Below are 24,569 nucleotides of genomic sequence, written 5' to 3' on the forward strand. Positions count from 1 at the left end.
GAACATACAAATAGGAGTTATATCATTCTGTTTCAACGTACTTTCAAGTTGAAAGGGGGTCTACAGACACCCCCTAATCATTAGCCCCCAGCCCCCCGCCCCAGATTCCCAAGGACTTCCGGTAATACCGGAAGAACCTTTGTTTGTGTATGTCAAGATGGCGGCTGGAATGTATCTAGAGCACTATTTGGACAGTAAGACTATTGTCTTTGTTTCGATATTCATCCCCATAAATAAACATCTTCCGTGTTCACAGTGTCCAGCATGTCTGCACGTTTCACATACATACACAATTTACAACAAAAAAACGATCGCGCAACGAGACAAAACAGCGCTAATAAAGACATTAGTACGCTTATTGGGCTCTGAAGCTAACGGGCTAACGGTATTTAAACCGTGTTATGATGTGAATGATGGTTTTGTAGATTTGTTTGGTGGGTGCGGTGCCGATAAATGTGACAACGTTACTGCTGTTAAAACATTTAAATAATGTAAGTAAATACCTGGGAACATTAAAGCTCAGTGTCAAGCATTAAATGCAGTGTTTCAGCACAATCGAGTTCGTTTGTACTCGTACAGATGGAGATCGTTTACTGTAAGTTAGTGCTGGTTTGCAAAGGCGCTGAGCCTTATGGACCTATTTATTGCTTGATATTTGTGTAGAAGATTCATATGTCACTTGATCTGTTTAGGCATAGAGAATTTGCCCTTTGAACTGCAGAGGAACTTCCAGCTGATGCGAGATCTGGACCAGAGGACAGAGGGTGAGTCTACACTGTAGACCTGCCTCTAAATCAATACAGTAATATAGAATATATCTTTATATCAATATTACATGTTTATATTGCGTGACTTATTATGTGGAATAGTAAATCTTTTCTAAAGTGGTTATTTTAGTGTCCGTTCCTCATCTTACATGTAGCCTACTTATTACAGTACTTAAAGTAAATTACATAATTGCATAACAGTAAATTGCATTATTTCAAGCAACTAACCCTAAACTAAACCTAATTGTATAGTAAATGCATGTTGTTAATTAATATTACTCAGTAGTACTTATTTTTTATAATTACACTAACAGGGGCATCTTAAAATAAAGTTACATTTCTTCTTTCTGTAGATCTGAAAGGACAGATTGATTCTCTGGCTCGTGAATACACAGCTAACGCTCGGACATTGTCCTCCGAACAGAAGCTCTCGCTGTTGAGACAAATCCAGCAGTCTTATGGGAAGTGCAAGGAGTTTGGAGATGACAAGGTCCAGCTTGCGATGCAAACCTATGAGATGGTTAGTGTGAATTTTGGTCATTGCTAATGAACTGTTATAACTACTGCAAACTTCTGTTTAAAATATGTTAGAAAAGTTATTTTAAATTATGATAATATTTCACAATATTTTGATCAAATAAAAGCAGCCTTGGTGAGCATAAGAGACTGCTATAAATTTTTTTTTTTAAATGGTATCGATCCAAACTTTTCAATGATAGTGAATTTTAAATGTTTTGTAAAATGTATCTGTAATGTACATTTAATTTCTTTATAACTCCATATGGTGCATCACACTTCATTTATTCTATGCTTTAGGTGGATAAGCATATCCGAAGGTTGGATACAGACCTGGCTCGCTTTGAGGCTGACCTCAAGGAGAAACAGATAGAAAGCACCGATTATGACTCTACCTCCAGCAAGGGCAACAAGAGTGAGTGCAACATAGGTATTTATGTCCATTAGTGCTGTTCTGACACATGCATATCTCATATGTGAATCTCATACATCAACAGTGTTTCTGATGGTTTATTGTTTGAAGGTGATCATCGAGGACCCAAGAAGAAGGAGGTGACTCGCACTAGGTCAAAGGTGAAGAACTCTGATGATGATTGCAGCTCCAAGAGCGGACAGAAGAAGGTCAAACTCACGCAAGGGTGAGAATCACACACATTTTCTATGATATTTCTGTTTTTATAGATAAAGTGTGTTATTTTTGTGCCACTTGTGACTCCAAACAGATTTTTTTTTTCAACTGGTTTGCCTTTGTAATTAAATACTTCTGCTTTGTGCACTTAGTACATAAATACTACCATTCAAAGGTTTTGTTTTGTTCTGTTTTTCGAAAGAAATTAATACTTTTCAGCAAGGACAGTTAAATTGATCAAAAGTGACAGTAAAGACTTTAACAGATTTATTTTTCAAATAAATGCACTTCTTTAGAACTTTTATTTGTCGGAGAATCCTGGAAAAAATTTTTAAGTTTAATTTTAATCAAAATATTAAGCTGCACAATTAATGTTTTCAACATTGATAATAAGAAATGTTTCTTGAACACCATATCAGCATATTAGAATTATTTCTGAAGGATCATGTGACACTAATGACTGGAGTAATGATACTGAAAGTTCAGCTTTGCATCACATGAATAAATTACCAGTTACAGTTAAAACATGTTAAAACAGTACAAACAACAAAATATGACTGTTTTTACTGCATTTTTGTGTTTCAAATAAATGCAGCCTTGGTGAGCATAAGAGACTTCTTTCAAAAACATTTAAAAAAAATCTTACAGACCCCAAACTTTGAATGGTAGTGTATGTGCCACAGACAGGATAAGTTTAGTTTTATTTTTCATCTTTTAATAGAGATTAGTTTAGACTGTAAGTCATAGACTGTTTGTGATGTTGAATAGATTTCAAAGGAGAGAGGGGAGCTGGAGCCTCCCAACATGTACATAAATATCTGAGAAGTTGTTTTGAAATACATTTTTAATGTTTAGAAATACCAAAGCGTTAGCGGTTTGCCCTACAGCCTGGTAAGCAGCATTTACTTTTGCCTTTCTAACTGTTTCTGTCAATAAAAGGGGGGGGGAAATAATAAAATTTGTATTAAGACTTAGAGGTGGAAAAATTGGAACTCCGATTTACTAGTTCCTTTTAAATTCCAGCTCAGAGTTTTCAACCCCGGCTGTGAACTTTGGGAACGTGCACCCCTCGGATGTGTTGGACATGCCAGTGGACCCCAACGAGCCCACCTATTGTCTCTGCCACCAGGTTTCATACGGAGAGATGATTGGCTGTGACAATACAGACGTGAGTCTCCTTCCTCATTGACTGTGACAGAGGCCAACACGCTCACAGCCTCTCATACCTTATTGCTTACATATAAATATTTATTCTATATTTATTTTATTATATTTATTTCCCCATTAAATGTTATTGAGGTTAAAGGGATACTTTACCGTTTTTTCATATTAAACTATGTTATTCCCTTAACTAAGACGAGTTGATACATACCTCTCTCGTCTCAGTGCGTGCACTAAATCCCTCTGTCTTGCGGCGAAACTTTGTTAGCCCAGTTCATTTAATATGGGCCAAGCAGAGAAGCTACCAAACACCTCCACGTTTTCCCTATTTAAATACAGTTACTCGCGAAGTGTAACTCGACCTAGGACGGTGACACAAAACAAAACGTTGCGCTTTTCTAAGCGTGTAAAATGGATAACTATTTTGTATGGCGGAATACCATAGCAAGTGCTTGTAAGCACTTCGACTTGGCGCAGTAATATCTTCACTCGTGAAAAATCCTCTCACCGGCCCCCGCTCCCTCTAGTGAAGATATTACTGCGCCAAGTCGAAGTGCTTACAAGCACTTGCTATGGTATTCCGCCATACAAAATAGTTATCCATTTTACACGCTTAGAAAAGCGCAACGTTTTGTTTTGTGTCACCGTCCTAGGTCGAGTTACACTACGCGAGTAACTGTATTTAAATAGGGAAAACGTGGAGGTGTTTGGTAGCTTCTCTGCTTGGCCCATATTAAATGAACTGGGCTAACAAAGTTTCGCCGCAAGACAGAGGGATTTAGTGCACGCACTGAGACGAGAGAGGTATGTATCAACTCGTCTTAGTTAAGGGAATAACATAGTTTAATATGAAAAAACGGTAAAGTATCCCTTTAAATACCTAGTCATGTACCAGGGCTCCAGACTGCACAAAAATATAATTTTATTTATCTTTATATTATATTATCTTGTATTATTGTTGCTGAGAACACCATCGGTGACAAGATAAATGTACACGTTATGATTTCAAAATTGGCTTGTAATGCCTTTTTTTACCTGCGTATTCTCTGATGAGTAGCCTATCACATCTTTTGTTGTATTGACATAATAAATTAGATGATGTGAATCAATGCACTGAGTTTGATCGCCAAAATACGCAAGAGGAAAGCGAGGATCAGAAAAGCATGTCAAAATGAAAGACTTTTTCTAACAGTCGAACAACAACACTGACAAAACAACTGCTTATAAAAAAAAGCAGGAGACGCAGAGGATCACCTTTCCATCAATGAATGAACACCCTAGTGAAAGTGCAGAAAGGCAGTGTCTATTCGTGCACACATCGTGGATAGACTATTGTTCACATAACGTTCACAAATCTCGTTTTTTAATCGATACTGATATCAATTCTTATTCTCAAGATCTTTTAGTCTGTTTTCTGTAGTGCACATGCCATCCAATAATCGCACTAAGCTTCATGCTTTGTTACTTTTAATATGTTTGCTACTTTTAATAAACAATATCTCAGTTTTTAAATTCTGGCTCTTTAATGTGCCGTGACAGATCACTGTAGCGCCTCAAGTTGATGCTGTAAAAGGAGGGCAAACGTGACAAGATGACTGAAATTAAAGTTTTTAAAAATGATTTAATGTTACTTATTGTTACTTATGTTCCACTTGAAAAAAATATTTGGCTCTTTTTTTTCTTTTTTTTACTTTTAGGGGTCAATGGCTCCTTAATAGATTTTTTTTTTTTTTGTCTGGGGCCCTACAGTGTGTACTGGAAACTTCATTCCTTGATCGCAATGTTATATTACAGCCGATTCCTATACATTTGTATTCACAGTTAATATGCTCATGTTAAATGTGTGTTTCTCTTTCTCTAGTGTTCTATCGAGTGGTTCCACTTTGCCTGCGTGGGTCTGACCACCAAGCCCAGGGGGAAATGGTTGGTAGTCATGTGATTTTGCCCTTGAAACTGATGCAATTCAATGCTGCTGTACATCAGTGTAGAAATAGACGTTTTAGTCTAAAGTAACTCTAAAGTAATGATTAATCGATTCTAAAATAAAATTTTGTGTTCATATAGCCTAATATATGTGTGTATATATATATATTATTATATTTAGATATATACTGTACATATTTGATGTGTCTGTGTGTGTGTGTATATATATCATTTAATACACATATATATTATATAAACTTTTATTTTAGAAGCGATTAATCGCGATTAATCGATTTGTGAATACATTTGTATATTTCAACATTTACCTCATTTTTCTTCTTCATTAGGTACTGCCCAAGATGTTCACAGGAACGGAAGAAAAAATGAACATGAAAAACAAAAGAATTCACAGAGAGGGAGGTAGAGGCAGACGCAAGGGTTGAAAGTGTTTTTAAGGCCCTCCATAGACACTAATATAGATCCACTCATTGCTTAATCTGGTGCTTGTCATCCTCTTTTCCATCTTCACATCCCTCTCTCCGCCAGACAGTAAGAAGGGATGACGGGTGAAGATGAAGGAGGTGTAGTTTTTAATTTATGTATTCAATAATGAAGATGACTTTTGTTATGGAGTATTTTTGATTTGTTTTGGTTCTGCATTATTTTATATTCTTATATTTGCGGTTTGTTTATTTAGATTGTCTTTTATAAAGCTAATTTTAAACACATGAACTCAGCAGTCAAAACAGTCAGGGAGCGTATCAACACTTGATCTCACAGTTCTTTTTGACGGTTAATTGCTGTCAGTATCCTTCTCAGATGGTTTCTAATATGGGATCATTTCCTACTAGTCTCAGTTTTTGCCTTTTAAAAAGTGGAACAGGTCCCAGAACGGGCTTGAAACCGATCCCTTACCTAACTTATTTTCTAATTTCAATATTCATAAAAGGGCAAGAGTTATATCAACGTACCTCACCAGATCTGACATGTTTATATGACACACACAAAAGCTGCTCACTCGGATCATTTAACTTGATTTTTACTCACACTCAGTACAGAGCCTTTCCACTATTGTGACTTTGTCTTACATTCACAAATCCTGCACTTCTCTTCAGGTCCATTCCACAACTGTAGATTTCAATGCAGACATATTTTGGTGCTTATGGTCACACACTACGTATTGACTCGGTCGTATTCCAGACTGTTGAAAAGCATTAACACAGCATGTCATGTTCAGTTGAACACCTGGTCATTAAATGCATTTTTTTTTGTAACCTATGAATTAACTCTAGTATTGCTGCGAGTTAAGCAGCTGGGTTCTTTGCGACTGGATTTTGGTGCTTATGAATATATTAAAGATGATGTGTTTGGTTTGGTTAAATGTGTGAAATACACAGTACAGCTTACAATGGTTCTCAGTCATTGCGTCGACGTTGTTAAAGCAGTATGATAGTTTTTGCGAGATGTCAGAATCAAATGTGTTGATATCAACTTGTATGTAAGATTTGGTTGTTTTAATAAAGCAATTACAGGTGTGTCAGACAATGCAAACAGTTTCAAAACCTGGTGCTACACTGTGTGCTTTGCCGGTTCTAATTGATTATATTGTCTGGTGTACGATGAAGGGTTTGTGTCATGTGTTTATTGCCTTTGTGATGTTGCTTTGTGATTTGATTGTTCCCGATATTTTAGAGTACTGTACTAATGTCAGATAATGGGTCTGGTGTCTTCCATGCTGAATGAACAATGCCTGATTCTGAAAGCGTCACTGTGTCTTTTGGTCATTATTTCATTCTTTCTGGCTTTTTTGAATGTTAGGGTCAGAAAAGTGTCATGAACGTAGTGTAAAATATTTCAAGTAATCTCAGTATTTAATAATATAATTTAAATATATAATAAAAAATATATACACTCTAAACAAAAATGGTGCTAAATAGCACTAAAAGTGGTTCATTGGCTTGTAATCATAGGGGAACCACTTTAAGTGCCATATAGCACCTACCTTTGTCAAATGGTGCTATGTAGAACCATAAGAGGTGCCATATAGCACCTTAACCACCCCAAAGAACCGCTGAAGAACCAAACTGGGCTTAACAGGTTCTTTAAATGGTAGTGGTGCTACATAGCACCTTAACCACCGCAAAGAACCACTGAAGAACCATTTTTTTTTAGTGTGTATATATACTCTATAGTTAAAAAGTTTGGGGTCAGTAAGATTGTTTAATTTTTTTAATAAGTTTCACGGCTGCATTTATTTGATGAAAAATACAGCAAAAACAGTAATATCTTGAAATATTATTAGAATTTAAAATAACTTTTCTTTTTTAATATATTTTAAAAATTTAATTTATTCATCTGATGGCAAAGCTGAATTACTCCAGTCTTCAGCGTCACATGATCCTTCAGAAATCATTTTGATATACTGATTTGGTGTCCAGTAACGTGTTTTTATTATTATCAATGTTGAAAACAGTTGTGCAGCTTTACATTTTTGTGGAAACCGAACAGAAAAGAACAGCATTTATTTTAAATATAAATTTTTGCAACATTATAAATGTTCAGTGTCATTTCTGTTCAAGTTAATGCATTCTCTCTGAATAAAAGTATTAATTTCTTTCAAAGTAAAAACGGTAATACATATAAACTGTAATATAGTATATGGTGGCATAGCCTCTGAAATATCTCTGGAGACATTGCACAGTAAAGGTAAGTCCACGATAGTGTAATACTGCATTGCAGTTCTCATACAACCCACTAGAAGCACCCTATCACTTGTAAGAGATCCACGTTGTGCAATGCTGCAGTGATGCTACCCTAATGCTGCTTGTGGTGCTGATGCTGCTAAAGTGCCTCCATGGACTTAAAAACGTTATTGTAAATCGTTTTGTTAACACATACTGCTGAAAGTAAAACAAATATAATACAAAATTTGGAAATACATTGCATGAAGAGCTAATGCACCTTTAATAGGGTGCGGCTCCCTGCAGAGAGCGTCATTAGCTGTTGTTGCCGCCTAGTGACACTCAAGGGGAATTGCATTGTTATTAACTGCTACATATAAAAATTGGCCATTACTTTAACTAGAACTAGATGAATTAAGTATGCATGTACACAGTTTAAATGGTGTAGGTTTCAGAAAGTCTTTAAAAACGTTCACTGGCTCCATGCATATTAGACACGTTGATCTTCCATAAGGAAATGTGCTGGACATTAAAAAACAACAACTACAGTGCCTTTCTTATTTATTGAGCTGTGGGGATGAGCAAGATGCCAGACAGAACATCATTCAAACCCACACGGGGACTGCCAAGGCTTTGGGCAAAGTCATCCTAGAGCTCAATGAGTATATGTGGACACTATAACAAATGATGTGCAAATGGAATTAGTATAGGCTACAATTTATGGAAGAACTTTCTTCAGAAGAATATTTATGACTATGTGCGCTCCAGCTAACAGACAGACAGATCGGTCAAAAGTATGGAATAATTATGTTTTTTTTTTTGATTTGATTTTTATATATATATATATATTTTATATATATATAAATTTTATATATATATATTTTATATATATATTTTTATATTTATATAAATATAACGATGCTGAAAATTCAGCTTTGCCATCACAGGAATAAATTACATTTTCAAGTATATTAAAATAGAAAACAGTTTTTTAAAATTGTAATTTTATTTCACAATATCACTGTTTGTACTGTATTTTCATCAAACAAATGCAGCTTTGGTGAGAATAAAAGACCTCTTTCAAAAACATTACAAAATCTTAATTATTCCAAATTTTTTGACCAGTATACTATAAATAGACAGAAGCCTATCACATCCAGTCATCCACTGAGTCATGCTGGAGTGTAAAAAGTGATCAGTTGAAAAAGGTGAGGAAACCCATTGAGTTAAAATTATTTAGTAATATTCATGCATAATTGAAAAAATTAAGATATGTGAACTTGACAATTTCACATAACTTATTTTTTTTCAGTTGCGCATGGTTTACTACTTAATAATTTTAAGACAACAGGTTTCCTCACTTTTTTTAAGTTAAGTCAACTGATCACTGAACTCATTTTTTCTTTTCACATACTGTATATTTGAATAATTACTCTGGTCAACCAACAGACATTATTGTCTCGTAATACCATTAGAAAGTGCTCCATGACAATCGTGTTATCACATCAATGTCAAATATCAAGAAAATCAAGAGTCAGATTATAGTTAAGCAACCAATTAGAAGTTAAACATGTATAATCACTATAATAGGGAGTGCCCTATTATAGTGATTATACATGTTTAACTTCTAATTGGTTGCTTAACTATAATCTGACTCTTGATTTTCTTGATATTTGACATTGATGTGATAACACGATTGTCATGGAGCTGCCAGTGGAACTGCAAAAGCCTGTAATCATCCCTTCATCTCCAATTATGTCTTCCCAGATCACTTTACACAGCATGTCATTATGTGTAGGACTAGCTGTGATGTTGATGAGTCACTATCTGAACTAAATTTTCTATCATTTAAGACAAGAATTTTTTTTTATTATTTTGTCCTAAGAGCAAAAAGTCTGGCTTTTGGCAGCTTATTTGTGCTCTTTCATTTACTGACCTACTTCTCTCTACACAAAGATGAGTGTAATGAGGTTAAGAAGGATAACCAGCTGTCGCTTCGTAAGGGCTGATCCACCTGTAAACTGCGCCCCCAATAGATATGTATGACATCTGTTTACATATTTAATGCCATTTGACTAAGTTGCCCAAATTATTTACTGTGATTTATTTTTTTATTTTAGATTTTTTTTGTGATACATTTTTTTCAATGGTTATTTTTCACAGAGGCCGTATATGGACAAACACACCAAATATATTAACTGTTAAAAATAAAACTCAGTTTACGTATTATTGTGTGTCATGCTCAAGATGGATATGATAATGAGGGTGAGCTTGCAGTGCCACACAATGAAGTCCTCTATTTGCGCTTTTCTGAGTCCTGCTTGTTCTATTTAACTGTAAAACACTTTGTAAACAGTGTTGAATAGAGCTATGACACTAATAATGAATGTGAAACATATGCTTTGGATGTATTCTGTTTTAAAACTATATTTGGAGAACTTTTTTTTACTGTGTAGAAAGACTTTATACCCAAGACCATGCTGTAAATAATAGATTTATATATATTTAACATAGATTTCATACCCTGATCCAGGCCCAGATTTTATAACCTAAAAGAGTTTCACTTTTATACAATGAAAATATTCTATAAAAGTACATTTTTATCTCAAAAGTTAATGTGCTTAGTTACCAAGGAGGCAAAAGTGTCAGTGAAGATACTTGAAATGAAATATGGGGGAAAAAATAAGGTGAAATTATTTTTTTTTTTTTACTGTCATTTCAAATCAACTATAATTTGAACTATGGAAAGTGTGAGAAAATATTATGTAGGCTATTATGTAATTATAGCTAAGATATGCTGTTTTGTTCAACTTAATACTGCTAAACACATTGGCTAATTCGACATGTTGTGGAAATAACATTGTGGTGGAAACATTCAGATAAAAAGACAGCTACATTTCAGATGAAGACAGCCCTTTTTATTGTCGAAATGTCATATTCATAATCATAAATGCAAAGAACGTTTTTTAAGTAGGTGGAACAATTAATGCTCTAGGCCTACTGTAAAAACTTGAAACTGCTTTATTCTTATTTAGAATTTTATTTTATTTTTATATAATTTATACCACTTGTCGTGGTATTGGATCTTGTTGTACAAACCTAATAAATAAGTCGCAAAAAATAATACTAGGCCTACTGTTTGGTTCGGATCATGGTTCGGATGCTGCACGCTCTCCGTCACAATTTGTATCACACTGTTGCCAATCACAGTCAGTGACGTGAAGGATACACTTTCGCTACCGTAAATCCCAGAAACAATCAAACGCACATTCAAAATTGTGAGCTTAAATCTCTAAATATTGGACAATGAAATATAACGTAACAATCCCTGGGGTTAAATGTCTTATTTTACAGCATCGATAAAACTCTACACGTTGAAGTCTGTAAAACTGGACAAACTGTCGCGATGCGCGCGAGTGAGGCGCTTATACTATCTAATCACGGTAAGAAGGAGCCGCAGTTGCTTCTCTCATGTTTATCTCTGCTCTGGAGCCTGGCTGTTCCGCTATGAAGACGCGTTTAATCCTCTCTAAGAAAACAAACCAAGTCTGTTAAGGTGTTGGCATAACAAATAGCATGCAAATACGCGTGACGCGTCCTTATTTCACATTAAAAGACTGTCATATCATTTAAATTCTTCAGTTTGATCGGGTGTTAATCGGATTCATTCATTTGGTCCTCTTGAATCGGACAAGTGTTCCTTCAGTTTATTAACTTCAGAGGATCAGCTTTGAAGGCACGTAGTTAAATCAGTGTTCATGCCGGACTTTGAGCATTTTAGATTTTCTCATACCAGAATGAATCCTGTATTGGGGGAGAACGTGTATTCGTTCCAACAGAACCAGGTGACGGGCTTCGCGGACTCCGCGTCATCGGGCCACTGGACCGATCCAGCGGGCCTTTTCTTGAGCGAACACACGGGTGGCTTCGGGCAAGATGGGTTTGACCTGGGCGCTTTACCACCTCCGGCAACACAGTATCTACACCTGGGTAACTATCTTCACCGGGTGTCTCCACCTCCTCCTGCCGCGACGGCCCTGCGTAACGACCTGGGATCCAACATCAGCGTCCTCAAAACTCTTAATTTGCGTTTCCGTTGCTTTTTAGCCAAAGTGCATGAACTGGAACGTCGGAATAATGTGTTAGAAAACCAATTGCAACAGGCTTTGGATGACAATGCAGAGTGTGTAGAAAATAGAAAGCCTTTAACGCGAGATGTTGGGGTTCAAACCGGCTTCGTTGGATTAATTCCTGTTAGGCCAGACCTGATACCCATTCAGAACGCGAACGACACCGCATATCTGTCCGGAACATTGTTGTCTCCTGCTTTCAATAACACCACCCTCCCTTTCGAGTCCAATAACAGGACAACAGTTGAAAACTTAAACCCATCCAATCTGACAGACTCTAATTTCAATCTCACCCCAAATTTCCCCATCAGCCCGGTTGATCCTGCTCCAAAATTCACCAGCAATATTAACGGGAAGTATGTCAGTACCGGGATTGGTTGTACCAGCAATCTTCCACCCAGATGTCACACTGGCTCTGTCTGGTCTTATAATTCGAGGTTCAGCACCGGGCGTGAGTCGCGATTCTCGGGTCCAGGTGTGCCGTCATGGGTGCCTCCAGACGGGGTGGGTGTCCAGATAGACACCATCACCCCAGAGATTCGGGCCCTGTATAATGTGCTCGCCAAGGTAAAGAGGGAGAGAGACGAATACAAAAGGAGGTTAGTATGTGTGCAATGTGATGTTCTTGTAAATGACTGTAGAAAGCTTCAAAATGCAACTTTTACGCACAACTTTACGCGCTCCTTGCGCGCGCAATGCAGCTTCTGTAGCCTTTCCATGCCAGTTACATCTAGTCAGTGTGATAATATAGCTATACAGTACCAGTCAAAAGTTTGGAAACTTTACTATTTGTGTGTGTGTGTGTGTGTGTGTGTGTGTGTGTGTGTGTGTGTGTGTGTGTGTGTGTGTGTGTGTGTGTGTGTGTGTGTGTGTGTGTTTGAAATAAGCATCTTATGCGCATAGAGCCTGCATTTATTTGATCAAAAATACAGAAAAAAACCTGTAATATTGTAAAATATTATTACAATTTAAAATAATGGTTTTCTATTTTAATATACTTTAAAATATAATTTATTCATCTGATGGCAAAGCTGAATTTTCAGCATCATTACTCCAGTCTTCAGTGTCACATGATCCTTTCAGAAATCTTTCTAATATGATGATTTATTATCAATATTGGAAACAGTTGTGCTGCTTAATTTTTTTATAACCTGTGATACTTTTTTCATGATTCTTTGATGAATAAAACGTTTTTCTTTATTTTTATTTAAAGAACAGCATTTATTCAAAGTAGAAGTCTTTTGTAACATTATGTTCAGAAGTTTGGGGTCAGTGATGTTTTTCTTTCTTTTTTAAAATAAATGAATACTTTTATTCAGCAAGGATGTGTTAAATTAATAAAAAGTTATAGTAAAGATTTATATTGTTAGAAAAGATTACTATTTTAATTTAAATAAAGGCTGTTCTTTTTAACTTCTGAAAAAAGTATCACAGGTTTTTAAAAAAAATATTAAGCAGCATATTAGAATGATTTCTGAAGGAAAAAATAATTTACAATCAAACCATTCAATTGACTGCTAGCTAACATTGTATTAGGGCTTGTGTAGTTTTTTCCTCCCTAAAAACTGAAAAACCCTCATTACCATCATATGTCATTACCATAACAGAAAATATGAATATGTACCACACATTATACAGTGCATTCTGGTAACATAGACCAGTGAATTCCGATGTTAACATGTTTCTAGCAGAATCTTCATTAACAAAACAACATCCACTAAAGCAGAAATCCTCAGGTTTTACCACCATGAGTTGAGATTACAGGTTAATAATAGTGTATCACTCAATATTCATATAATAGCTCTAACAGGGCTTTACCTGTTCAACCCTGTGGCCCTCATAAACATCTGGTACAGTTGATGTGCTCAATGCAAATACATGAAGCATTTTGTGGAATTTATATGAATGTGTTGTGTTTGCACTTTTCTTTAGCAAGATTAAACTACTAGGGCTGGTTGACACTGACTCTATTTAATCTATCTCTAATTCATTTAATTTAATTCCATAAACAGAATTCACTTTACTCTTCTTATTGTATAATCAGTGCACATTGCAGTCAAAATGAACTTTTTAGTTTTTTTCTGGGGCTTTTTTAATGTAATTTTTAAAAGGTATATTATTTCTAAACATATAATGTCATCCTTGTGTCAGATACTTTGATATAATGAAAAATATGTTAGAATATCATTTCTTGATTTTATTTTCAGTCATTTTTGCCCAAGACCCCCATTAGTAAATTAACAAATTATTTAAAATATAGTAAAAATGCTGTAGAATTATCCTTTGCATTCAATAGTTAAAAGTTATTGAATTTTTTAGGTATATTTCTTATTAATTTATTTTATTTTAAATATAATATGCTATGTTTAAATTGGACCACTACTTTTCAGTGTTATGTAGTTGTTGTTGTTGTTGTTTTACTTTTATTGTTACCTAAAGTTTGTTTAGGCAAACTATATCATATTATATAATATAATTTGAATATGTTTTAATTTAATGCATTCATATTATAACATATTAATAATGCTAATTATAATTTTAGGAGGGTTTCAGAACAATACATGACTAATGAGTAAAATGACATGAAGGAGTTTGAGTCAATCCCCTGTATAACCCTCCCTCCCTCCGTCCCTCCCTCCTGATGAGTCTCTCTCTCTCTCTCCATCTCTCCATCTCTCTCATTCCGTCTTCAGCCTCCTCCCCTCTGCGCCTCAGCATCTGCAATGCAGTACTGAACTGAGTGCTACTGCCAGCATGCCAATAGAGAATCATTTAACAATCTCTCTCTTACCTTCCCGTTCAGCCTCCCTAGACTTCCGCCAGCTGCCAAAGCTACTGAGTATCAGCCAAAATAGCAAAGTCAGGTTTACTTCTCAAGAACCCTTTGGTTGTATGTTTTTCTGTTATATTTTCTTAGTGTTTTTAGTTGAATATGTGATTCAGTGGCACCTGGTTTCTGGAATTGCTGATTCAGCTGTCAGTGTATTCATTGGTGTGTTGAGAAGAAAGTTATTAGGATGTTATTTCAGTGTTACACTAACATAAATCACCTGCTCTAACACCTGCAGTGATACTGCAGTAATGGACTAAAATGGAAGGTGTGTGTGTGTGTGTGTGTGTGTGTGTGTGTGTGTGTGTGTGTGTGTGTGTGTGTGTGTGTGTGTGTGTGTGTGTGTGTGTGTGTGTGTGTGTGTGTGTGTGTGTGTGTGTGTGTGATCGTCATCGTCCACCTTAAGTAAGGCAGATCAATAATATTGTTGAATATTAAATGTCCCCAACTAAGCAAGCCAAAAGCCAAGGCGACAGTGGCAAGGAACCAAAACTCCATCAGGTGACAGGATGGAGAAAAAAAAAACCTTGGGAGAACCCAGGCTCAGTCGGGGGCCAGTTCTCCTCTGGCCAACGAGCGAACAGTGTATGATTATGATCCAGGCAGCATTACAGGTCAGAAGTCAGATTGGATCAGAACATTCAGAATATTTATCCAGTTCCACCTGGTTGGAAGTCGGAGTCATCACGCCGGTGGATGGGGACGAGTTTGTTGAGGATCGTCGTCATTTTAAATGCATGTGATTTGATATTTATTTACATCTTTATTTGCAACGTATAACTAAGCCGCCATTATAGGTTGCATTACAGACAGTTTTGTTTAATATTTTCTTGAATGATCAAAGCCAAGGTATACAACAGTACAACCCATTACAGTAAATGGACATCAAATTAAATCTTGCATTTAACATGATTAAGTTCAGTTCTATTTGGGTATGCTAGTGACACAGAAATTACACACTTCACTTTTTAAAGAAAGTAGTACCTCAGTTTTTCCTCCGCCTACATTAGCAACTTGCGTCAAGGAAGTCAAGCTTTGGCTTGAGGCAAATTACTTTAAATTTAACTCCGGTAAAACAGAGGTAATACTGATCGGCTCTAAATCTGTTGTATCTAAATGATCCGGTCAAGTGATAGATTTGGATGATGACTTGATAATGATAATCACAAAATCTTGGTGTTCTCATTGATTCCACTCTTTCATTTAATGATCGCATCGGTAAAGTGGTAACGGCAGCTTTTTCCACCTACGTTATATCTCTCGTATTCGATCCTGGCCTTTCAGCTAAAAATATCAAACAATTACAATATGTTCAAATCTCAGCAGCCCGCTTGATCACTCACACAATAAAGAATGAGCACATTACTCCAATCCTCTATCACCTTCATTGGCTTCCGGTTTCCTTGTGTATAAACTTCAAGGTACTAATCCTCACTTACAAAGCTCTCCATAACCTTGGTCCTACTTACTTATCTGACTTACTTCAGCCTTATGGTCCTGTTTGTTACTTGCGCTCCTCTAGTTCGGGATTGTTAGTCACCCCTAAGTTTAGTCTGGTTTAGTCAGGTCTTTCAGTGTTGTGGCTCCTAGGTTGTGGAATGCTCTTCCTCAAGACATCCGTCAAGCATCCACCCTTCTCTCCTTCAAAAACCTAGATAGATAGATAGATAGATAGATAGATAGATAGATAGATAGATAGATAGATAGATAGATAGATAGATAGATAGATAGATAGATAGATAGATAGATAGATAGATAGATAGATAGATAGATAGATGATTATCATATTTGAGACCTGATATGATATAATTGATTGTGATTGTGTGATTTGCCAATTCTCTCGTCTTATTAATTATTCTAGATGGGAAGAGGAATACGCAATGCGGATGGATCTTGAGGAAAAAGTTGCTGAGCTTGAAGAAGTAAGATATTTAAATGAATTAAACTAATAATCAAATCTTATTTTCCACTGTCTACACCCTGATGACACTTGTTGTGTTGCAGGACCTGCAGGAGAGCGAGGTGTGCCAGGATGAACTTGCTCTGAGGGTTAAGCAGCTTAAAGCGGAGCTGGTTCTGTTCAAAGGCCTCATGAGCAATGTGAGTTAAGCGCAATATTCACGTGACCTGACCTCAAAAATACCTCACTAAGTCATTTAGTCAATGTTGTTTATTTCTATAGAAGCACAAATAATGCTGAGTCAAGTCAAACGGTGTCCCACAAATGTCTTAGCAGAGTTATTGATCCTCTTTACTTGTCCATTCCATTTTAATTAGACAAATTCAAAAACATCCTCACTTATTCTCTTTCATTTCCCTTCTCTCCTTTAGAATCACTCAGATCTGGACAGTAAGATCCAGGAGAAGGCCATGAAAGTGGACATGGATATCTGTCGCAGGATTGACATCACGGCTCGTCTGTGTGATGTAGCGCAGCAGAGAAATTGTGAAGATATGATTCAGATCTTCCAGGTGTGTGTGTGTGTGTGTGTGTGTGTGTTTACCATTGTTTATAGTGTTGCGAAAGATATCTATTTCAAATAAATGCTGTTCTTTTAAACTTTCTATTCATCAAAGAATCCTGAAGATAATCTATCACGGTTTCCACACAAATATTAAGCAGCACAACTGTTTTCAAGATTGATAATAAAAAGAAATGTTTCTTGAGCACCAAATCAGCATATTTGAACGATTTCTGAAGGATCATGTGACACTGAAGATTTTTATTCATATTCTGTTTTCTAGCAAGTAGCCACACCTCCGTCAACCTTGAATCGCCGTCCTCGAAAACCAGCACCCCAGACAATCAGAGGGAATGAGAGTGATGAACCAGTAAGCATCTCTGAAAGTGAGGAAAGCGGGAATAAGGAGGTGGATCTGTGTTGCTCATCAGCCAATCAGATCAATGAGGAGATGCAGAGGATGCTCAATCAATTGTAAGTCGCGCCATTGAACATCTGACATATTTTATCCAGACTGTTTCAAATCATTTGAGAGAAGGAGTGTTTGTTTTTATGCACCAGACGCGAATGTGAGTTTGAGGATGACTGCGACAGTCTTGCATGGGAAGAGACGGAGGAAACTCTGTTACTCTGGGAAGATTTTCCAGGATACACGTTCAGTGTTGACAACCAAGGAGAGGTACATCCATCTTTTATACATTTTTCCAGTGATGGACTTTGGAAATGACATCGGCATGATAGAATTATATACACTGTAGAAAAAAAAAGTTGCTGTCTTAAATTCCTATGTACAGTCACCTTGGCTGTATATTAAATTAAATTAAATTAAATTAAATTAAATTAAATTAAATTAAATTAAATTAAATTAAATTAAATTAAATTAAATTAAATTAAATTAAATTAAATACTTATTTAGATGAGTCATTTAATGTAAAAACATATGTTCTCATGACTGATTGATTTCATTGAGTATGAAATTAATCCAATTAAACCTGGAAAAAACAAAAATGCATTTGAACAGCTGAACATGCAGACTCATTTAACATCCAAATATAAAATTGAAGTTTGCATTTGCATAATATTTATTTAAACCAAGTCATCAAATCTCATGAAGTTTATACACTTTTAAACTACAGAATAGATAGATTACTACAGTATTGCAGTAAAAAGCAGTTATCTTCTGGTGTTGCTTTTTAAAAAGATTTATACATTATTCAGTCGAATATTTTGTTACATTTATCTAGCTTTACTTTTGACCTATTGATATGTTTTTCCGTCCAAATGTTTCGAGCAGGCACACAAAAATACCCGTAATACAAGCATAATATGAAAACGCTCACACTAGGCCTAATACAGCTTAGTGGTTTCTGTTGGCTCATCAGTTTTGCTATAAAAGGCAAGCGAATGAGAAAAAAAACGCTGAGTCACCATTTTAACTGAATTGATTTCCATCATATAGAGAAAGCTTCAAGACATCTCAAAAAAACGTTTTTTCTTTGCTAATTCACCCTGTCTCACACAGCAAGACGAGTCCATAGAGAAGGTGATAAAGGACACAGAGTGCCTTTTCAAGTCCCGCGAGAAGGATTATCAAGATACCATTGACCAAATTGAGGTAAAGAGATTGAGCTTGTGCCTAAAAACCTAACTCTGCATGTCTTTCTATTACTTTAAGTTTGTTTTGTGTTTGTCTGTCCCTGTAGTTGGAATTGGCGACTGCTAAGTCTGATATGAACAGGCATTTGCATGAGTATATGGAGATGTGCAGCATGAAAAGAGGGCTGGATGTTCAAATGGAGACCTGCAGACGATTAATCACTCAGACTGGAGACAGGTACACACATAAACATACACTCACACACAAACACATTCTTGAATATGTGGGACTCTTGAATACTTGAATATTTACGGGGACTCTCGATAGGCATAATGGTTTTTGTATTGTACAAACTAAACTGCCCATTGCAAAAATTTTTTTTTAAAGGAACACGCCGACTTTTTGGGACTTTAGCTTATTCACCGTATCCCCCAGAGTTAGATAGGTCCATAGTACATACCCTTCTCATCTCCGTGCGTGCCGTAACTCTGTCTGACGCACCCACCGCTAGCCTAGCTTAGCACAAACACTGGAGGTAAACAGCTCCAGCTAGCATACTGCTCCCAATAAGTGACAAAATAATGCCAACATTTTCCTATTTACATACAAATAACAAGGTCACATGAGACACATGAGAAGTCCCAAAAAGTTGGCATGTTCCTTTAAGTCATTTGGTTTATGAGATAACAGGAAATGTTCTCATAAACCATGTTTACGTTGTAAAACCCATGTCATTACACATTTGTGTCCTCATAAACCATAAGAGTACAGACACACACACACACACACACACACAAACAAGGATTTAGAAAGAAGACTAGTCATCAGAATCAGAATCAGAAAGAGCTTTATTGCCAAGTGTGCTTGCACCCACAAGGAATTTTTCTTGGTACTGAAGCTTCCAGTGCACATATACAAATACAAATACAACAAGAAACATAGTAATACAAATTCTAAGAATAAAATATATAAAAAATAAATAAAATAAAAATAGTATAAAAAGTAAAAAAAGGGGTCACAGTTGGGTTTAGTCTGAATAAACATTTACAGATTATGAACATATTTACAGTATTTTGAGAAGTATGAATAATATAAATATAAATATCACCTGAGTTAGAGAATATTACACTAGACAGTGGGAGTCTAGTGCATGTTACAGATTATGAACATATTTACAGTATTTTGAGTAGTATGAATAATATAAATATAAATATCACCTGAGTTAAGAGAATATTGCACTAGACCGTGGGAGTATTGCACTTGCAGGCATATGCATTGGGGGGCATGTTAAGTGTAGGAGAGCTCCACACCGAGGCAGCCATCCGCGGCGCCATCTTGGATAAAAAAATAAAAATAAAAAAAAATAAAAAAATAGTCATGTTGTAGGTTCAGAGGCGCACATAAATAACTACTTCAAATTGCCTTTTTTAGACATCAAAGTTTTTGTAGGGTTTAATTAATGGACAGTTTTTTACCAAGAGTCTTTGCTCTGCATCAGAACTTCTCATTCCAGACCACTCATCATAACTTTGCACAAGCTTTTAATTATGTGAATTTAAAAAAAATTCTGGCAAACATACTCTGGTTCTGTAAAGAAAATAGCTGCGAATTAAATAAATGTGTTCTTGTTAAAAAGACAAATTTAAACCCTTGTTTATGATTATTGATTATGTTGCACTGTAAATTAGATTTGTTTTTCTAATAAATAAGTTAAAAAGTGGATTTAAGCACATTTTATATAGCCTGTTAACTGTCAGTGTCCCTTTTATTGCCCTTTTACCCTATCACATATTTTATTTGAGTAATTATCATAAATAAGATATCATCCGAAAGCTTAAACACTCAAAATTCATCCTGTGAAAATCAGTTGCTGATTTTCTATTTTAAAACCTCATCAACCACATCAAATTTGGAACACAACTTGGTTAGACATATGGCTTTTTTAGATTTAAAAAATATTTAAAACAAAGCAGTTTTAAAGTCCCCCTGCATTTAATAATTGTATCCCATAAAACTCCTCTTTCTCTGTGAAAATTATTCCTTCATGCCTTGAACTCAAAAATGAAAATTAGCCCATAATTTACTCACCCTCAAGCCATAGGTGTACATGACTTTCTTCTTTCAGCCAAACACAATCAGAGTTATATTAAATAATATCCTGGCTCTTCCAAGCTTTATAATGGGAGTGAGTAACGCCCGTATGCGAGTGTAGTTCCAGCAGAAGAGTGACCTTTGACCCGACACATGACGTATGATGTAGGAGTAGCGTAAGCTCAGTTGTGAGTAGACGCCTCTCACGGTTCAAATAAATAGGGCTGGGCAGTCATTATAGTTTATAAAGTCATAAATATGGTTATTTTTCTTACAAAAACACATCGCTTCGCTTCAGAAGGCCTTTATTTAAAATAGCTTGGATGTAACTCACCCTTGCTTCATTTATTATACGCAGAACCATGAATATGCAAATTAGTCCCAGTTAGTTACCACAATGGCAAGTGGTAATATTGGTTTCATTCAGTATGTTTAAACTAGAAACTGATTTAGAAGAAGAAGAGGAAGAGTGAATAATAGAGGCATGTCTACAAGTTCATTTATCAGAATGGTAATGCGTTTTATGTATTGCTCTCTACAACGTCGGACAGTATATGATTAGCCTTCGGCTTGAATACGTTATAAAACAGCTAATAACATGTTGCTAAAGTTACACAAACCATGTTCCCATTCACCATTTCAGAGTCAGAGAGCTGCCTTTTAAAATCAACATTCTTAGAAACGCTTTCAACATCATAAAAGAAGTAAGTGGAGAAACGCCCCGCTCCACATGTTGACGGGATTAGTTATATGAGCCTGTAGGAAACAGGGGCGGTTTCAAACTGTGTTATTAAGATTGTCTCTGATACATGCAGTTTTAAGGAGAAAATACTAGTTTGCACATGGTTTGTATTAAAGCCTATTAAACAACATTGAGACATATAAACAACATTAAAAACTTGATTTTCACCACTGAGGTCTTTAAAAAATTTATTTTCCTTTATATTCGAAAAGTGGTTTGTGTTCCTAAAATGATGTGTAAAGAAGTTGGCTGCAAGTGATAGTGTAAACCGTTGTGTGAGCGTAACAGTGGCAGCTTTGGCTTTAAAAGATAATGTGAAAGATGACATGAAAGTGCGTTCTCACTGTTGTTTTTGACCTCTTCACATTTTGTTGCTTACTATGGAGGGTGAAGCCAGACACCCACTGTTGTCCCTCATTTCCTTCACAGTAAATCCCCCCTTCTTGTTCCGGCTGCTGTGGAGGAGGGAGAGAATGCAGAGAAGGAGAGGGAAAAAGCAACTGCGGCAAATCCTGACAGCGCTGAACCCTGTTGTGACATGCAGTCAAACTCTCCTGTCCCGGACCACACATGGAAGAAGGCTTGATAGGCTTTATGCCCCTCCAGCACCACAGTAATAGCTGCAATTATAAACATATCGTTTCATAATAAAGACTGTGATGCTGCAGCAAGACTCACAGTATACGGGTTATAGTTACCTTCTGAAAGGCAAGTAACCTTGTGTGGTTTTAATAGTGCCCTCTATTGGAATACACAGTTAATGGCCCCAAAAAAAGCATCCGATGTGCAATTTCAGTATGTAGCACCATATACAAATTCTGACCAAATACATATCACTCTTTCTTGATGACATAACAGTTTTTGTGTGTGCAGATATTCCTGCTGTGTAGTACCATAATTAATTATCAGTCATTTGTCATTTAAGAATGTTTTTCAATACGTTCTTTAAGAAATATGCTCTGGTTATACTTAGGCACTAATATACACAGTGGAACATTAACAAGATGGAGAGCTGAGGTGAAGAACTGAGAGTTTATTTTATTTAATTTTTTATACTATATTTTGATTTATTATGCCAATTCCAACATGATTGAATGTTTTAAATTGAGACAAATCAATTTAATACCACACAAAAAAATCTATTGGTTATATTTTTACTTTTGTTTTCTTGTTAAAAATGGTCATGTCATGGAGAAGGATGTCATTAAGGAACTGGTTTTGTTAGGTAAAAAATTTAAAAAAATACACGTTTTGTTTGAAACATTTTGAATAGAGGGAAAAAAAAGAAAAAACATGAAGAAACTCCCGAAATGTTTCTTAATAAAAGATCATTGTAAAAGTGATATTTAAAATTTACTCTCAACTGGATATGAATTTTACTAAATTAACATTACTAAAAGATTGCATAGGAATTACTCACCCCAGCATTATTCACAAGGCACTTTTGACAACAACAACAAAAAAAATCTAAAATATTTTCAATCATCCAGGGTAGGGTTTTTAACCTTGAATACTCAAATAATAAAAGCAAGTTATTAATCTCTGAACAAGCACTTAGCGGTTTCTGCATCAGCTACCAGTAATGCCAGCGATATGATAAGTGATATTTAAATAGGTCTGCCGTCAACTTCTTGCAGCTCTAAATGGAGATGATTGTGAGAGCAGAATTTCGCACTGAACATTGAAGTGTGTGGGTTTCTGTTTTCATTTACAGATTTTATCTGTGATTTTTGCGCTGTTTGTGAAGGCCAGATGACTAATCACTGGCTTTGTTATTTGATTGTTTTTCTAGGTTGAAGCCATCTAAATCTTTAGCATTGAATCATTACGCATTGTAACATGCCCTTGGTCGCTTAGCCTCAGTGAATGTCTTTAGCCATTCAGTTACATTAGCATTAGTCAAATTGAATGAATTTCATTAGATTCACTCAATGAGGACCAGGGTTACAAAAACAGATTACAAAGGTCATTCATAAAGTGCATCTGGCTAAAAAAAGAAGAAAAAAAGAAGCCGAAATGGCAAGTGAATTCAGAGTAAATAATCGGTTGAAACAAATTGGTTAGTTAGGTCACAAAAGTCAATCTGCAATGAGTCATTATGCACTTATTCTTAAGTGATGACTGAGCATGTAAAGTGCTGCTGAGGGCGATGCATTTTGCATTATTCCTCTCTCCACGCTGAACTTCTGCTAAGCTATTTATCTACTTATTTATTTATTTGTTTGCTTGGTTGTTTAATGCTTTATTTGAATTAAGAGGGTTCTTGATTTCAGTCACAATTTTAGCCAAACAATTCCAGACTTAGTAACAGAGATCAGATAGTTGCAGTTAAGTTTCATTAAAAAAATAAAAAACTTAAAAACATTTCGTAATCCCCAACAAATCACTTCATAAATAGGCTAATTATGAGTCAGTATGCTGTATGTTTAAAAAAAGATATTGCTCTCTTCATGTTTTGCTTTACCTTGCGTTTTTCTTTCCATATTTCTCAAATGTTCAGTGCTTTACTGAGAATTACTGGTGAAACCAACTGTAAAGGAAAGGCTTTACTAACATGTTTGTGTATAAAGGGGCCTGAGAGAATTTTGAATGTAGAACGGCAGGTTTTGAAAGTCTTTTGCATTTACACTTGACTCTTGAGGAGGCGTTTACTGACACATATCTGCTTCACAACCTTCATAATGATAATAATGTCTGTCTGCTTAAAACTCTTAAATCTCAATAGCAGCAACATGTAATAGATATGTTCTTGTAGATGTAAACCATTGAATCAATAGAGCTTCTACTGTTATAACTCAGCCATAGACTACAGTAATGCCATCTCACGCAGCAATGGACCGTTTGTTAACATGAATGTAAGTGAGTCCATACTGAACAAAGTGATATTATGCCTTTTATTACAATCTAAGAACATGGGCTCACATGGTCCAAACTCTCAGTTTGTAATATGATGTTAAATTAAGTGGTTAATGTAAAAAGGAGAAATGATTATAAGTGTGCAATGAATGGTATGTGGAAGAGGGGGATTTAATTACCCAAAG

The 24,569-nt window shown here is 35.7% G+C and overlaps 2 protein-coding genes across 4 annotated transcripts; both read left to right on the top strand.

Moving 5' to 3' along the window:
- Positions 1–124: 124 nt before the first annotated feature.
- On the top strand, positions 125–6,760 carry ing4 (inhibitor of growth family, member 4). Of its 3 annotated transcripts, none has more exons than XM_082185767.1 (9): positions 125–194; positions 693–764; positions 1,121–1,287; positions 1,584–1,698; positions 1,807–1,921; positions 2,767–2,802; positions 2,935–3,079; positions 4,934–4,995; positions 5,343–6,760. In XM_082185767.1, exons 1-9 carry the CDS (start codon positions 158–160, stop codon positions 5,380–5,382), a joined length of 789 nt encoding a protein of 262 aa, XP_082041893.1. In that variant the 5' UTR covers positions 125–157; the 3' UTR covers positions 5,383–6,760. The 3 variants fall into 3 exon arrangements, with proteins under 3 accessions (XP_082041893.1, XP_082041895.1, XP_082041894.1); XM_082185769.1 differs by having other exon boundaries at positions 145–194; positions 1,584–1,713; XM_082185768.1 differs by lacking the exon at positions 125–194 and adding an exon at positions 212–595 and having other exon boundaries at positions 1,584–1,713.
- A 4,395-nt stretch (positions 6,761–11,155) lies between these two features.
- iffo1a (intermediate filament family orphan 1a) lies at positions 11,156–22,854 on the top strand. Its single transcript, XM_082185742.1, has 9 exons — positions 11,156–12,405; positions 16,498–16,558; positions 16,641–16,736; positions 16,968–17,108; positions 17,382–17,572; positions 17,660–17,777; positions 18,621–18,713; positions 18,802–18,932; positions 21,958–22,854. Exons 1-9 carry the CDS (start codon positions 11,435–11,437, stop codon positions 22,112–22,114), a joined length of 1,959 nt encoding a protein of 652 aa, XP_082041868.1. The 5' UTR covers positions 11,156–11,434; the 3' UTR covers positions 22,115–22,854.
- The last annotated feature ends 1,715 nt before the right edge of the window (positions 22,855–24,569 follow it).

This window comes from Leuciscus leuciscus, assembly GCF_965113295.1.
Source record: "Leuciscus leuciscus genome assembly, chromosome: 12".
NCBI lineage: Eukaryota > Metazoa > Chordata > Actinopteri > Cypriniformes > Leuciscidae > Leuciscus > Leuciscus leuciscus.

Excerpts from the sequence above, each read along its gene's own strand:
- ing4 (XM_082185769.1), top strand. The coding sequence starts at position 158 with ATGGCGGCTGGAATGTATCTAGAGCACTATTTGGACA. Across the intron at positions 1,288-1,583 it reads CGATGCAAACCTATGAGATG|GTGGATAAGCATATCCGAAG; the intron begins GTTAGTGTGAAT and ends TCTATGCTTTAG. Across the intron at positions 3,080-4,933 it reads TTGGCTGTGACAATACAGAC|TGTTCTATCGAGTGGTTCCA; the intron begins GTGAGTCTCCTT and ends CTCTTTCTCTAG.
- iffo1a (XM_082185742.1), top strand. The coding sequence starts at position 11,435 with ATGCCGGACTTTGAGCATTTTAGATTTTCTCATACCAGAATGAATCCT. Across the intron at positions 16,737-16,967 it reads TCAAAGGCCTCATGAGCAAT|AATCACTCAGATCTGGACAG; the intron begins GTGAGTTAAGCG and ends TCTCTCCTTTAG. Across the intron at positions 17,573-17,659 it reads CAGAGGATGCTCAATCAATT|ACGCGAATGTGAGTTTGAGG; the intron begins GTAAGTCGCGCC and ends TTTATGCACCAG.